Source organism: Myodes glareolus, chromosome 16, assembly GCF_982192425.1.
Source record: "Myodes glareolus chromosome 16, mMyoGla1.1, whole genome shotgun sequence".
Lineage (NCBI taxonomy): Eukaryota > Metazoa > Chordata > Mammalia > Rodentia > Cricetidae > Myodes > Myodes glareolus.
In genome coordinates this window covers 41,137,701-41,153,857 of record NC_142041.1, presented here as the reverse complement: position 1 = coordinate 41,153,857, position 16,157 = coordinate 41,137,701, and the positions used below count along the sequence as shown (strand labels likewise).

Sequence of the window (16,157 nt, the reverse complement as noted above, 5' to 3'; positions counted from 1 at the left end):
TAGCCAGAATGCCAAAGAAAAGAGAAGAGAGCCAGACCCATGGTAACCATGCTTTTAGTCCCAGCACTTGGGGGGAGAAGCAGGCGGATCTCTGAGTTAGAGGACAGACCGCTCTACATTAGAGTTCCAGGACAGCCCGAGCTAAGTAGAAAGCTCCTGTCTATAAATAAATAAATAAATAATGAATGAATGAATGAATGCGTGAACAAATAATAAATGAATGAAGGAATGAATAAATATATAGATAAATGAATAAATAAATACATAAGGAAAAGGAGAGGGACTGCAATCCCACGTTTCCTTCAAGGGCACATCTCTGGTGACCTAAGAGTTCCCACGAGGGCCTCTTAAAGGCTCCACAGTCTCCAAGATCAAGCCTTTAACACATGGGCCTGGGAAGTCACTCCAGAGCCAAACACCCTGCCCAGCAGTGCGAAGTTCTTCCAGTTGGAGATGGCCAAGGCATAGCTTCCATTTTGTAGATGGCAAGGGCTTTCGGTGCATTATTTTTTCATAATAGATGAAAGTTCTAGAAGCATGTTCTGAAAGAGAATTAAAAGATAGACTCAAAAGCTTGTGACGCCAATTCTGCCCATCCACTCGGAGATCCGCATTACAAACAGCAGGGATCCAAAGCCTGCTGCACAGTGTAGGTCTGTACGGTTCTACCGGAAGTGCAGCCTGGAAATGGTTCCGCCCATCAACCTTAGTAGGAAAGAACTGAATCCGGCCTGCAACAGCCCCCTTTCTCCTCTTCCCTCTGTTGTCTGTCCAAATGCCAGACCTAAAGCACAGGTCAGCCTTCTCTCCAACTCTACTGTAACTATTCTTCAGTTAGCCTGATCTTCAAAGGGGAAAGTGTCAGGTCCAAAGAAACTCAGGACGAGCCTGGTGGTGGCCCGTGCCTTTAATCTCAGCACTTTTTGCCAAATCTACAGAGCAAGTTCCAGGACAGCCAGAGCTACACAGAGGAACCCTGTCTAGGAAAACTAATGCACAAAAAAGAAACTCGGGACAAACGACCGTGGTGCCTGTTAGCGTGCCAAAGCTCATGCTGGCTTCTAGACTTCCTCGGTATCATCACAGACAACTGTGGCTCTAAGCACCTCTCTCACCCCGCCCCTGCCCTAAACTTCTCAAGGTTGTGGATTTTCCTCCCCTAGCTTCTCTTTCCCTTATAACCCTTCATTTTCAGCTCTGCACTCTCTTAGACCCCCTCCTTGCTCTCCTTGGCCCGTATTCTCTTTGTCTTCCTTTCTCACGATCCTATCGGCTCCACCCATGAGGTTGTGTTCCTTACACTGCTTTCTCTCTTTGCTCTGAACTGTCCCAGATGCCTCTGGTTGTACTCTTTCTCATATGTACAATAAAAACCTTCCAGGACTGGAGAGATGGCTCAGAGGTTAAGAGCATTGCCTGCTCTTCAAAAAGTCCTGAGTTCAATTCCCAGCAACCACATGGTGGCTCACAATCATCTGTAATGGGGTCTGGTGCCCTCTTCTGGCCTGCAGGTATGCACACAGACAGAATATTGTATACATAATAAATAAATAAATATTTTTAAAAAAAAACTTCCCCTCAACCATAGCTTAGGGCAGTCATGGCCTCAGTTTCTACACTGGTGCCAAAACCCTTAGTTTATACAGAAAGTAATTTAAATATAGAATGCTGCATCTGAGGGCGGAGAGATGGCTCAGTGGTTAAGGGCACTTGCTGCTCTTGCAGAGGACTAGCATTCAGTTCCCAGCACCCATGTCGCCTGGCTCCCAGCCATCTATAACTCCAGCTTCAGGGGTCCAAAACCCTCTTATGGCCTCTGCAGGGTGAGTAAGGATCAGGTTGAACTTGGATTGAAGCAGATATCCTTAGGACAAAATACAAACATATTCACAAATCCAATAAATATTAACTTAGCCCTAACTGTTATGATCTTTATGCTTGCCTGTCCTGTCACCTCGGTACCCTGTTCCTTTAAGAAGCAAGCTCCGCATTGGACTGAGCTCCCAAGGTCCAGTTGAAGAGCAGAGGGAGGGAGAAGATGAGCAAGGAAGTCAGGGCCACAAGGGGTTGGTCCACCCACTGAAACAGTGTGCCTGAGCTAATGGGAGCTCACCAAGGCCATCTGGACTGGGACTGAACGAGCATGTGATCAAACCAGTCTCTCTGAATGTGGTTGACAATGGGGGCTGACCGAGAAGCCATTGATAATGGCACTGGGATTTGATCTACTGCATGTACTGGCTTTTTGGGAACCTAGTCTATTTGGATGCACACCTTCCTAGGCCTGGATGGAGCGGGGAGGGCCTTGGACTTCTGACAGGGCAGGATACCCTGCCCTCTCTTAGGACTGGAGGGGGAGGGGGAGGGTTAATGGGGGAGGGTGAGGGAAATGGGAGGAGGGGAGGAGGTGGAGATTTTGAATGGTATATTTATAAAGCAATAAAAAAAAGAAGCAAGCTCCTCTCTCTCTCTCTCTCTCTCTCTCTCTCTCTCTCTCTCTCTCTCTCTCTCCACTGAGCCCACATGGGCCCTTTCCCTTTCTCTCTGCCCACTGTCCTTCTGAGGAGACAGCTTTCTGTCTCTCTCCCCCTTCCCTTCTCTCTCGCTTTCCCTCTCTCTGTGTCCCTCTATTTTTCTCTCTTTCTCTCTCCCCCCCATACACCCTACCTCTCTGCTCTCTCTGCATGGCGTATCTGTCTGTCCCTTACCCCTTTCCAGCAGGGGGACCCGCCAGGGTCACTCACGCCATAAATCATAACACTGTGTCCCAAGAACTATGTCTCTCCAAACCTAATTGTGCCACTTGGTACAAGGAACTCACTTCTTTATCCAAAACATGAAAATGGTCATGGCTGACCAACAAGGAAGCCCATCGAGACTACAGCCAGACCCTCGCTAAACTCGGGGGATGGTCTTCACTTGCTCTGCTTTGTTTTCCTCCTCCTCCTTTTTCCTCCTCTTTAGCAATTGATAGATAATGAAAGTTTGTAGGCCAGAAGGTTACCAAACCATAACAAATCTCCCTTCAAATATCCTTGTTAATAATGCTGAGCAGACCCAAGCACACATCCAGGGTTGGAACTGGCATACCCCAATACCTACCCCATCTATTGGAGTGTGTGGAGGGATTGGGCGGGTAGAACCACAGCCACAGGATCCCCATGACTTGGGCAACAGCGGCAGGATATCAGAGAGGAATGTCAGTGAGGGTCCAGTACTGATGGTGTACCAAAGCAGTGGCCTTGACCCTGACTGGCAACTCATTACACAATGAACATTTGCAAGAAAAGCTGTTTGGACCAAAGGGTTTACTGCATGCTACACAACAGCTCCCAATGCCAGTGGATGAAGAGGCGATGGAGAGGTGGGAAAGAGGAATGGAGTGTTTTTCTTGTTTTTATCTTTTAATTATTGCTTATTTTTATCTTATTTTAATTCTTTTTTAGCTCTCCTTAGGGAGGCACTACAGGAGTGGGGGGAGACGAATGGGATTGAGGAGCATGATGTGAAACTCCCAAAGAATCAATAAAAATGGAAAAAGAATTTAAAAAACAAAACAGAATTTGAAATGTAAAAACATATAGTAATAATAATGTAGAGACACCCAGGTATGGTGGCACACTCTTTAATCCCAGCACTTGGCAGGTAGAAGCAAGTGGATCTCTGACAGTTCCTGGCTGGCCTGGTCTGCATGATGAGTTCTGGGAGAGCCAAAGTTTTGTAGAAAGATCTTGTCTCAAAAAAAAAAAAACAAATTGAGTCAGGTGGTGATGGTGCACGCCTTTAACCCCAGCACTCAAGAGACAGAGGCAGCCCTATCTCTGTGAGTTCAAGACTAGCCTGGCCTACACAGAGTTAGTTCCAGGACAGGCTCCAAAACTACACAGAGAAACCCTCAAAAACCAAAAAGAAAAAGAAAAAAATTTTGAGGTAAAATTCCTTCTTTGCTGGCTAGTTTTATGTCAATTTGACCCAAACTATAGCAATCTGAGAGAAGGGAAGGGGAACCACAATTGAGAAAATGCCTTCATAAGACTGGGCTGCAGGCAAGCCTGTAGGGCATTTTCTTAATTAGTGATAGATGTGGGAGGCTCAACCCATTGTGGGTCGTGATGTCACCACACACACACACACACACACACACACACACACACACACACACATGTTCCCTGTTTTAGAGGTTTTTTATTATTGTGCATATTATTGTGTTTATTTTTTAAACTAATTTTTTAGGTTAGCGTACAAAGAATTAGGTTTCATCGTGGCATCTTGGCACCTGTGTGGCACTGTACTTCGTTCTCGTTTGTTTCCTGCCCCCATTCCTCTCTCCAACTTCAGCTGGTTCCCTCTCTTCTCCTCGTGAGTCCCCTCCTGCTTTCCTCTTACCTATCCTGCATTGCCCTCTTTCCTTCCCACTTCCCTTTGTGAATTCTTCCTCTTCTTTTATAAGCCCTTTTCTAGTTCCGTGACCTACAAACACATATATAAATATGCATATATATTCATGTATATATAAATTTAAATCTGGGTTATGCATGTGAGAGAAAATGTGACATTTGGCTTTCTGAGTCTGGCTTACATCACTCACTGTAATGAGTTCCAGTTGTACTTGTTTCCTGAAAATGTCATGGTTTCACTTTTCTTTACACCTGCACGAAATTCCATTATGTATATAGACCACACATTATGTTGTCGTAGCAAGTCTAGGAGAGTCATCATATCTAGGGTGAACATTAGAATGAAATCATTGTTCATCACTGTATCCAGAGTACACATCAGGATGAATACTTGTTTTCTAGAAGTACTTAGACCTTGAAGAAATCGCTGTGGAAAACAGTGATTGTTCTATCTATAGAGTGGTATTTCTGAAGGAGTTATCCATCTGTTGCATGACCTTGTGTTATGACCTAGCTGCCCTCGCTCCCACTGACAGACAGCGGGACAGCGGAACTTCCTTGTGGTCTGTAATTGACAAGAATGTTTGTGTTTTTTCTGACTGGTGGTTTTCCACAGAAGCAGTTGAGGTATAAAAGGCTTTAGCTCGGGAAAAAATAAAGGTTGTTGTTCTTCCAGCTGAAAAGAAGCCTCCGTGTCTCAGTTCCAGCACCTCCCCCACCAGTCTTGGCATCTAGGCGTCGCTGGCATGGCAACCTTGGTCACAAGACTGTCCTAGCACAGCTGGATTATCTTGTACTATGGGGTACTGCAACAGTGCACAGTAAGGACTAAAATTGTTGCAGGGTGTGATGCTTCCTTTGGAAGACATATAGATTAGATCAGGGACTTGGGTATGAGGAACTTGTTTTATCCAAAAGACAACTTTTGTGTAACAATAAATACACTTTTGCACAGTCGTTTAGGGTTCAGTTTGTGGCAACTGTTCCTCCCTGCTTCCAGAGAGCCTAAAATTCATCTTTGAGTGACCTTTCTTCAATCAACCCGCACAACACAGAACACCCTGACGTTATGTAATCATTTATCTGCAATGGACCTCTAGGCTGGTTCCATTTCCTTGCAAGGTTCTGAATCTTGTGAGTAAAAAATGCTATAACAGTGGCTCTGAATCTCTGTGTTATGTTGACTTAAAGTCCCCCGTATGATCCAGGAACAGCATATCCGAGCCATATGATTGTTACAGTTTCAGTAACTTCAAACAGAAGTTTGAGGAACTTTCACAGTATCTGCACAAGTTTATGTTCTCATCGACAGCACAGAAGAGGTCCTCTGCCCTCCTGTGCTCACCAGCATCTGTTGTCATTTGTTTGCTGGACAATAGCCATTCTGGCTGGGGTGAGATGGACTCTCAAAGCAGTTTTAGTTTTCTCTACTGGCTAAGGACGTTGGAGACTTTTTCGAGTATTTGTTGGCCATTTGTATTTCTTTTGAGAACTGTCTGTTCAGTTTATTAACTTGTTTATTTATTGGATGATTTTGTGTGTGTGTGTGTGTGTGTGTGTGTGTGTGTTTAATATGTGTCATTCTCTTTTAAAATTCATTTATTTTATCTATATGGGTGCTCTATCTGCACGTATGCCTTTATTTCATAAGAGGATATCAGATTCCACCATAGATGGTTGTGTGTCAACATGTGGTTGCTGGGAATTGAACTCAGGACCTCTGGAAGAGCAGCCACTGCTCTTAACCTCTGAGCCATCTCTCCAGTCACTAAGATCCTTGTTCTGATTTGGTTTAGGATGTCAAGGCTCATACACTGATCCTAAGCATAGTCTTGGTTTGAGAGAATCTTTCTAGTAAAAGTCTAAGTAGGAGAGTCCTCGTCCAGTTCTGCTTTAGTATACTAACATGGTTTCTATAAATACAAAGGCAGTTTGAACTGGCTTAGAGGATGCATTTATTGGCACAGAGAGTGAAACAAAGAAGAAATGTGGGTGTGAGTTCAACCAAGTGAGCTCAATCAAGGGTCCCCTCAAACTTGGAGAGGTTTTCATTTTAATGGAAACAAAAACAAACCTGAGTCTTCAGAGCAATCATTAAAACAAATGTCATCCTCTGTTACTGAATCACAGAGTAACTAAATAGATATTCACTGTCCTGTCCTCTATGATGCCCGTGGGCCATTACTATCATAGTGGCTTTTCAGAGAATAAAATTAAAACTGGTGCAGTGCTGGTTCTGGTCTTTGTGAACTATCTGACCTTTGCTGCCAGAGGCATTAAATCAACAGCGTATGGCCTCCTTACTTAGATTACAGCAACCGAAGCTTGCAAGTGACACCTACTCTGAGTCATTCTCTACACTTTGACGACAGAGCTTTCTCTTCAAGTCTGTGCGTGTGTGTCTGTGAGTCTGTATGTGTTGAGTGTGTGTTCATGCACAGCGTAGAGGATCAATATAGATCAATGTTGATCGATAAAGATCAATAGAGAATACCTCTTTCTATCACTCTCTACCTTATTTTTTGAGACAGGTTCTCTCACTAAACATAGAGATCTTTGATCTGGCAGGACTAGCAGGCCAAGAAACCTCAAAGAGCCTACTGTCTCCCCAGAGCTGGGATTACAAATGCATTTTGGAATTGGACCTCTATGAGTGCTTTACCAATTGAGCCATCTTTCCAGCACCTCTACCAACACACATACACTCACACACCAATAGGCACATGCATGAGCATACACATACTTTTCATGTCATTGCTTTATTAGCTAACCTTTTCTGATACAATAGATGACTGAAACTAGTGGTAAGCACTGCATGTTTTCACAAACACACAGATATTCAGAACACTGATCACTGTGCATGATCCAGTTCTCCAGTGAAATTTGTCTTTAACGGAGGTAGTATTAATACTGCAGGTTTTAATGCTCTTAGACACATTTCTTAAGTAAGATTTGTCATTATTTAACTGGGGTACTTGGGTTGCAACCATAATGCATGTTTTTACCAACTAAACCACCTCCTCAGCTCTTCTTCACACCCTCTGATGGCCCTGAATTCCCTCCCTGCAAGGCCTGCATGCCCCCTTCTCTGGCCATCCCTGTCTCTGGATCCCTCATACAATTTGTGCTCTGGCCTCCCAGAACTGCTCCCTGAGAGACACAAGCTATAGGGGTTTGTCTGCACGTTTCCAATGGTCCAGCCTTCCATGGGCCACAGTCCTCTTGGCTCTGAAGAAGCATCTTCCAGGATTCATTTCAAAGTAACTTCACCCTAAAGTGCCCCCAACCAGCAGTTTTAAAATCAGCTGCTTCGGGGTTGGAGAGATGGCTCGAAGGTTAAGAGCACTGGCTGCTCTTCCAGTGGTCCTGAGTTCAATTCTCAGCACCCACATGGTGGCTCACATTTATCTGTAATGAGATCTGGTGCCCTCTTCTGACCTGCAGGTAGAGCACTGTAAGCATAGTAAATAAATTTAAAAAAAAAATCAGCTGCTTCTTCCTCAGCCCGTTAGCCCCACTGTCACAGCACTTTTTACCAACATAGCGCTTTCAGCTGGCTCGCTTTTACAGCTGTGCTCTGTGGGTTTTAATGAGGAGATGGTATTCTAGCCATACCCATCACTTACTATTAGTGTAATTTTTCAGGAAATGTATTTATTAATTGAGTGAATTGAGTTTAACTGAATGGAATGAATGAATGAATTTGCTTTTCCATAAATTAACCTCTCTCTCAACCCACCTCTCTTTTAATACACATCTACATATATTCCCATGTTGGAAGAAAGGGAAAGAGTGAGGAGGGGGAGGAACATGGCTGCCTTTACTTACCATGGATGCTCTGTGCCCAGTGGTTGATGGGAGAGGTGAAGGGCTGTTTTCCCTTTGTGGAAAATCCAAGCAGGAGCTATTCAAAGACCTTGAGCTTCCTGAGTCGCTGTGCAGTTGTCCCTTTTCTGACAGCATCCTGGACAGAAAGCTGGCCTTGCGACTGCCCGGGCCGAGTCTGTCTATCCAGACCCCACTCTCTCGCACACTGCCATCGCTGCCTTGGAAGTGACTTTGAAGATCTGCGAGAGGTTTGCCTGAGGCCTCTGGGCCCTGGGATCGCTCCCAGTTTCCTAATGTAGATGGTGGACAGTGGGGAGAAGCTGTCATTGTACCTAACCAGGACTGAGACACTGCGGTCTTTGAACCAAAGAGGGAATGGCATGGTTGCTGTCCTGGGTGCTGAATTCTGGCGCTGTCGTCCTTGGGACAAGGGCTGTGGACGTGGAGCTGTCCACTGTTTGCAACTTTCTCCGCCCAGTCTCTTTTGCTGCAGGAGACGTCCACATCATGTTGCCTGGGGTGTTGAATTTGCCACATGCTTTTAGACCTTGGTATATTGACTCGGATGACTTGCTGTTTATTGTTGGCTGAAAGCAGTGAGAATCTTTCGGGTAAAGAAGAACAAACCATACATGGCTGGGCCCCCACGTAGTTGGTTGAATGGAACGGAAGGCCTGCTTCATTCTCAGTGTTCCCACTGCTGGACTTGCCATCAAGTGCCCTCATGATCTTTCTGACGCCCAGATGAAATATTTCCAGGATGTTGAGTAACAAAGAGAGGGCAGCAATGCTGTACATAAAGAGCATGAAAATGGTCTTCTCTGTAGGTCTGGATACAAAGCAGTCCACCGCATTGGGGCAAGGGGGTCGGGTGCATTTGTAAAGGGGCTGCATTTGAAACCCATAGAGAATATATTGGCCTATCGTGAACCCTACTTCTAGCACAGATCTGGTCAGGATGTGTAAGACGTAAGTACGCAGCAGGCATCCTCTCAGAGGGACTTTATGAATCCTTCTCTGCTCCTCGAGTCTCCTCAGCTCCCTCTCTACCCTTTGTTGCTCTTCCAAGTCAAGCTCTGGGTCCTCCATCTGGGCCCTAAGGTGTGACTTCTTCTTCTGCCTTTGCTTCTCAAAGTCCCTGAGTCTATAAAGTGCATGGCCCATATACACCAGAGATGGGGAGGACACAAAGATGATCTGCAAAACCCAGAATCTGATCAAGGAGATAGGGAAAGCATCATCGTAGCAGATATTGTTGCAACCCGGCTGCTGGGTGTTGCAGGCAAAGGAGGACTGTTCATCATCCCAGACATCCTCAGCAGCGACACCAAGTACCAACATCCGGAAGATGAAGAGGATAGTCAGCCAGATTTTCCCCACTATAGTTGAGTGGGAGTGAACTTCCTCTAGGATGCCACCTAACAAGTTCCAATCCCCCATAGTTAGAAAGTCACATCTGAAATACACAGAAAACAAAGAAGTTAGCAAGACTGAAAGATTTAACTTGCAAAGGTACATGCTCATCAATATCACAGAGCCTTTGCTTAAGTCAACACAACTCCCGAGATCTCTGCTTCATATTTGAGACTGGAATTTTCCAAGGAATATCAGTTTCTGGACAAAACACTAATTCTCTACCATCTAACTCTTGTCTCCCACATGCATTTGCCTTTCGTTCTAGACTACCTCTGTGAATCTCCATATTTGTACAATGCATTCCCCAGTCTTGATCATTTTTCTACTCATTAGAGAAACCTATTTAGCTCACATCTAACACGATCTTAAATAAGGCTCGACTCTTCTAGAACTTTTCTCGAGCAGCCCAGCTCACACTGACTTTTCCGTTTCCTAAGTTTCCACAGCCATTCATTCATTGGGTATTTTCCTAGAAGAATTTTGTGATGTTTGTGTTTTCTGTCTCATTTCTTGGAAATATATAATTAAGTTAAAATATACAGTGGCACAATTTTTAATTTTTAAATTCATCTATTAAATATTTTCTGAAGTCTTACTGTTTCCATTGCGCAGATGCCGCAAACTCAACAACAGGTATGGTGTATCGGGTCCCTCACCGTAACTGACCACCAAAGACTACTACTAACCTAAAAGGTGGACCAAGATTGAAAAGAAAAAATGAATACCAACCAGAAAGATTTCAAGTGAAACATATAATTTTTAAAATTTTTCATAATCCCCTAACACAAAATTAAATTCCAGATGGACTAAAATATTAAATGTAAGCCAGGCATGGTGGCACAGGCCTTTAATTCTAGCACTTGGGAGTCAGAAGCAGGTGGGTCTCTGAGTTTGAGACCAGCCTGGTCTACAGAGAGAGTGCCAGAACAGTCAGGGCTACACAGAGAAACCCTGTCTCTAAAAACAAAAAGAAAAAAGTAAATGTGAAAGAGTGGGCAATAAAAGTCCTAAAATAATAACCAGGCATATTGGTGTTCCCGTAATTCCAGCTACTAGAAGCAGAAGGATCATTTGAAACAAAGAGCTTAAGGCTAGCCTGGGGAAAAATGGCAAGATTCCTTCTCAAAAGGGAAAGAGAGAGAGAGAGAGAGAGAGAGAGAGAGAGAGAGAGAGAAAAGAAAGAAAGAAAGAAAGGAAGGAAGGAAGAAAGAAAGAAAAGAAAAATGAAAAAGTGGTGGACTGGACATGGAGGCACATACCTATAATCTGGGACTGTGTAAGCCACCTTTTTGGGGTGACTTCTGTCTGGTTCCTAGCTGCAGCGGGCTCGAACGTTCCAGGGTGGAAGCATGAGGGTTATACTTATTAGGCAAAAGGAACATAGATATAGGAGAAATAATAGACAGAAACATAGGATAATATTGGGAGGGAGTTCCAGTGAATACTGAAAGTTGCCCGCATTTAATTTCCTTTTGCTTAAATACCCCGACCCCATAAGGTAGGAGTAAGATTTTTAAAAAAAAAAATTGCATTCACATGATACAAGGAATGAGCAGACCAGCTGAAGGATTGCGGGCTACATTCCTAGTTAAACATTGCAGGAACCAGACAAGTAACACTAACACCCTAGACCAAAACATGCTGTAGGCAAACCACTCCCTGGGTGGAATCCATTGTTATCTTTCTAAGCGAGTAGGAACCTAGTTAGATCCTAGACTTTTGTCTGATATAGAAAAGATCTACTTCTTAATACAATACCTGAAATACCACGTCTGGCTATTAGCCACACCTGTTGGCAATAACCTTGAGAGAGCAGACCCCTCTGACCTGTTATTTGGTCTGTAGACAATAACCTTGAAGGAACACAAGTAAGTTCCAACTCTCTGACTTTTAGTCAAAGTAGAATAAACCCATACCTGTGGGCCCTGTCACAGGACATGGGAGGCACAGAGGCAGGAGGACTATGAGTTTGAGGCCATCTTGGGCTTCATAATGAAACTCTCTCTCTTTAAAAGTATTAAGATGCAAAAGAATGTTTTAGCTGGGGACTTGGCTCAGTTGATAGAGTGCTTGCCTAGCATGTAAGAGTCTGGGCTCACTCACCAATACCACTATTGTGTGGCAGGAAGTAAAGGTAAGAGGGTCAAATGTTCAAGGTCATCCTTGGCTACGGAGTGAGTTCAAGACCAGACTGCGCTGTATGAGACCTTGTCTCAAACAGCAGTAGTAGCAAGCAGCAAAATAGGGCATATTTGTAATCTTCGAATAGGACACGGCAGAACAACACCCACATGCCTGCCTGGGGTTGCCTGCCCTGGGCAAGAAGGAGAGAACACAGGTCTGCCCGGTGACATCAGGTACCATTATGGTAAGCAAATATACGGTGTGGTTTAGGAGAAAGAGAGCGAGGCAGAATGGTTCATGCCTTGTGGACAAAGGCAGATCTAAAGAGGTGAAGGCAGCGAGGGGGCTGAGGTGAGTGGCCTGCTTGCTATCTGGAGCTATGATGACGTCAGGACCTGGGCTGCTGCCAAGAAACATGTGTTAGTCCATGACCTCGTAGTAACCTCTGCCAGTGTTGATGTTCATGACCCCTGTTATCACCAGGGGCCAGAGGATAGGGCTGGCTGCCCAGAGTTGGTCCCGCCCCTCACCAGCTGCAGCACTCAGGAGAGCTGGCCCTGAACCTCGCCTGGGCAGCACAGTGGAGCTGACCTTCTCAATAGGGTGCAGAGGAGCTGGCCCCACTACTCATCTGTCATGCAGTCAGCGGGTATGGGGGAGGGAGAGATGCCCCCATCTATCTCCCCTTGCCACCTGATGTAGGTGGGAAGATTGCCCCCAGGGTCAGGAAGGCAGGAGAGCGGGCCTTGCCCCTCACCAGCTGCAGCACACGGAAGAGCAGGCACTGCACCTCTCCTGGGCTTCACAGTAGAGCTGACCCCGTTGGCAGGGGTGCAGATAAATTCACCCCAAGAGCGTGAGATTGGAGGAACTGACCCCACACCCCTTCGGATGCCAGGTGGCAGCATGGGATAAGGAAAGATGCCCTCCCCCTTCGCCCCTTGCCACTGGTGGCAAGTGAGAGAGTGGGAGAATTGGTCCTGCCCTTACTAGCTGTAACATTTGAGAGAGTGACCCCTGCCGCTCACCTGGGCAACAGCGCAGAATTGGCTGCAGGATCTCCATGACACAGGGCAACAGCAGTGTCCAAGAGGAGGCCTAATGAGGGCCCAGCAGAAACCAGAGGTCTTGACCTCGACCAGCGACTCATTGCAGCGAACACTTACAAATAAAGATGTAAGGACTGAAGGGAACACTGTGCTTCCATGATGACATTTTGTTTTTCATTTCTTTTCTTCTAAATTTTATTTTCTTTTGCTTTGGGAAGGAGGTTTCAGGAACAGAGGGCACAGGCAAAGGGATCGGGAGATGGATGGGATCGGGGTGCATGATGTGAAATCCACAAAGAATCAATAAAAGTTTAAAAAGAAAAAAAAAAGAAAAGAAAAAGAAAGAGACATCTACTCAGGAAGGATTTATCTTTCCTCGGACTTTCATTATTCTTAAACAGTTTTGCAAATATAAAATTTTAAGTATATAAAGACCAAATTATTTTAAAATTTAAAAAAAAATAGGAAATGGATTTTTGAAGAACGTTAATCTTAGAAATTATATTTAGTATTTATTTAAATCATATTTAAATAAATTTCCCTTACAGTTAGTAATAAATACTTTTATTCAAATGGCAAAGTGAAAAAGTCCAGAAGGCGTGTACATCCAAAAGAAAAACAAACAAAAAAAAAAACCCCACAACAACACACACACACACACAAAGCAGAACTAGATACAAAGGTCCAAGATAGAGCTTCAGCTTTCAGGGAGGCCCAGGAGTTTGAGGCCAGCATGAGAAACACAGCAATAATCTCAATTTAAAAATAAAACCTCAACCATGGTAGTTCTTGCCTACAGTGCACATATCGGAGGGTCTGAGGGAGAATGATTATGCATTTGAGGTGAGGAAGACACGTCGAGATTTCACTTGTAAAACCAACCGGAACCAGAAAGCTCATTATTGAGAGATTCCAGTATGCCCCACGTTAACCAATCCATAGGTCAGTGTAAGACTTTCAATCACCAAATAAAATAAGATGCCAGAAATGTACACATGTACAGATATGTATGCAAGATACATATGCCTGTGTGAGCATGGGAAGGCAATCTAGAATAGATACAGGCCATCCCAAGTGTGAGGTGAGACACATAGATGGAGAGTTCGAAGGGAGAAGGAAGAGGCAGAAAAAGAAAAGAAAGAGAGAATAGATTTCTCAGAAAGTACGACTGGGGCTGGAAAGAGAGCTGGTTATAATTCCCAGCACCCACATGGCAGGTTACACCTATTCATAATTCTAGTTCCAGGAGAACCAACTCCCTCTTCTAGCCTCTGCAGGCACCAAGCATTCAAGTGGTGCCCAAACACACATCCAAGCAAAACCCTCACCCACGTAAAATAAACAATTCTCTTTTTTATAAAAGAAAGTTTGATTGATTTTATCTACTAAAAACACTTATTTAAATTTTTTCATACATACGCATGAAGAATGTTTAAATAGAATTGTCTTAGTTAGGGTTTCTATTGCTGTGATGAAACACCATGACCAAAAAGCAAGTTGGGGAGAAAAGGGTTTATTAACTTACACTTTCATATCACTGTTCATCACTGAAGGAAGTCAGGACAGGAACCTAAACAGGGCAGGAACCTGGAGGCAAGAGCTGATGTAGAGGCCATGGAGGGATGCTGTTTACTAGCTTGCTCTTCCTCATGGCTTACTCAGCCTGCTTTTTGTTGTTGTTGTTGTTTTGTTTTGGTTTTGGTTTTTGTTTTGCTTTGATTTGGTTTGGGTTTGAGGGTTTTTGAGATGGGGTTTCTCTGTACAACCTTGGAGTCCATCCTGGAACTAACTCTGTAGCCCAGGCTGGCCTCGAACTCACAGAGATCCACCTGCCTCTGCTTCCCAAGTGCTGGGATTAAAGGCGTGCGCCACCACTGGCCTGCTGCTCAGCCTGCTTTCTTATAGAACTCGGAATCACCAGCCCAGGAATGGCCCCACTCACAGTAGGCTGTGCCTTCCCCCATCAATAACTAATTAAGAAAATGTTCTACAGGCTTTGCCTACAGCCTGATTTTATGGAGGCATTTTCTTAATTGAGGGTCCCTCTTCTCAGATACCTAGCTTGGGTGGGTCAAGTTGTCACAAAACTACCCAAAATAAGAATTGGGTAGAAAGTAGAAGATGTTTCTCATAATTTGAAGATCTTTGTTTTGAGACAGGGTCTCACTATACAATGCAAGCTGGCCTCAAAAGAAATCCTCCTGCCTGAACTTCCCAAGTATTGGAAATTAAAGAGTGGACCACAGTACCCAGGCTATGTCACAAAATTTGGGAAAAATAAAAAGAACACTTTTATATCTTATTCTATATATTTGTGAGCTATTTGAAATGTAAAAAGAGTAAAATTTGAATTCATATATCATTTATTTAAGCAATCGTTTCTTAAGCTTGATCCTTTCTTAAAGAGTTAAGGTGTTTTTGCAAAATTAGTCCTCTAAAACTTTTTAAAAGCTTCTTTCTAGTTTTTAGTTTCAGTCTCTATTTTTGCATCCTAAAATATATATGTTTAATTTTGCCACTATTTATTTTAAACATGGAAATTGTTGCTTTTAAAATAGCAAGTAAAGAAAATTTCTCTGCGGTTCCTAGGAAATCACAGTGAACTGACTGACACCAGCAATGGGGAAATAAGGTCGCGTGCATACGAAAGTTGTTTTAGGATTCTGAAAAAGAACTTCCTACTAATGACAGCTAACTGACTGCAGACCCCGAAACCATTCAGGCTTGCTTTATTAACACCTCCTATGTAAGAAGCTCCCAATCCTCGCCAGCATTTGGTTTCTGATCCTTTCTTTCCATCCTGAGAGGGGTTGCTTCTACTATACGTTTCTCGTCAGCACAGCCTGTGAATTTCTCACTTACCCCACAGTGAGACCAGAAAATTCCAGTTGGGTGTGCGGAGCCTTCAAGTCGCGCCATTTGTGAACAGAACCGATGTGGACAGAGCGTTTAACAGAGCAGCTGCTGCAGCTCGCAGATACAAAGGCTCAGGTCAGGTGACTGTGGGGCTCTAACTCAAAGTGAGCACAGCAGTTTTGATCAATGTGGCCTAACCTAATTGCCACCCCTCCCCCCCAGTTAAAACTGTCCTGCGTCACTTTGTAGCTTTATTATTATTATTTAGTTGATGCCATGCTGAGACATTTGGAAATGAAAAGAAAAACAAATAATAGTTTTTCCTTTTGTTGTTGTTGTTGTTTGTGAATGATTTGTTTTGAGTTGGGTACATTTCTTTAGTCCATTGATTGCCCTGGAAATTAGCAGTCACAGATCGATAAGCCATGTCCAGCTTTATAAACAGCTGCCTGGGGTGAGAGAGACAGACAGAGAGGGGACGAGAGAG

The 16,157-nt window shown here is 44.1% G+C and overlaps 1 protein-coding gene across 1 annotated transcript; it reads right to left on the bottom strand.

Annotated features, from left to right (window-relative positions):
* Positions 1-213: 213 nt before the first annotated feature.
* On the bottom strand, positions 214-15,785 carry Gja10 (gap junction protein alpha 10). The gene is made up of 3 exons (XM_048420611.3): positions 15,677-15,785; positions 8,226-9,681; positions 214-542 (listed from the first exon to the last, which is right to left on the bottom strand). Exons 2-3 carry the CDS (start codon positions 9,663-9,665, stop codon positions 504-506), a joined length of 1,479 nt encoding a protein of 492 aa, XP_048276568.3. The 5' UTR covers positions 9,666-9,681; positions 15,677-15,785; the 3' UTR covers positions 214-503.
* Positions 15,786-16,157: the final 372 nt, after the last annotated feature.

Bases quoted from the DNA above. Each gene is read 5' to 3' on its own strand.
- Gja10 (XM_048420611.3), bottom strand. From the start codon at position 9,665: ATGGGGGATTGGAACTTGTTAGGTGGCATCCTAGAGGAAGTTCACTCC. The intron at 543-8,225 runs GTAAGTAAAGGC...ATTCTCTTTCAG, and splicing joins CTGGGCACAGAGCATCCATG to AACATGCTTCTAGAACTTTC.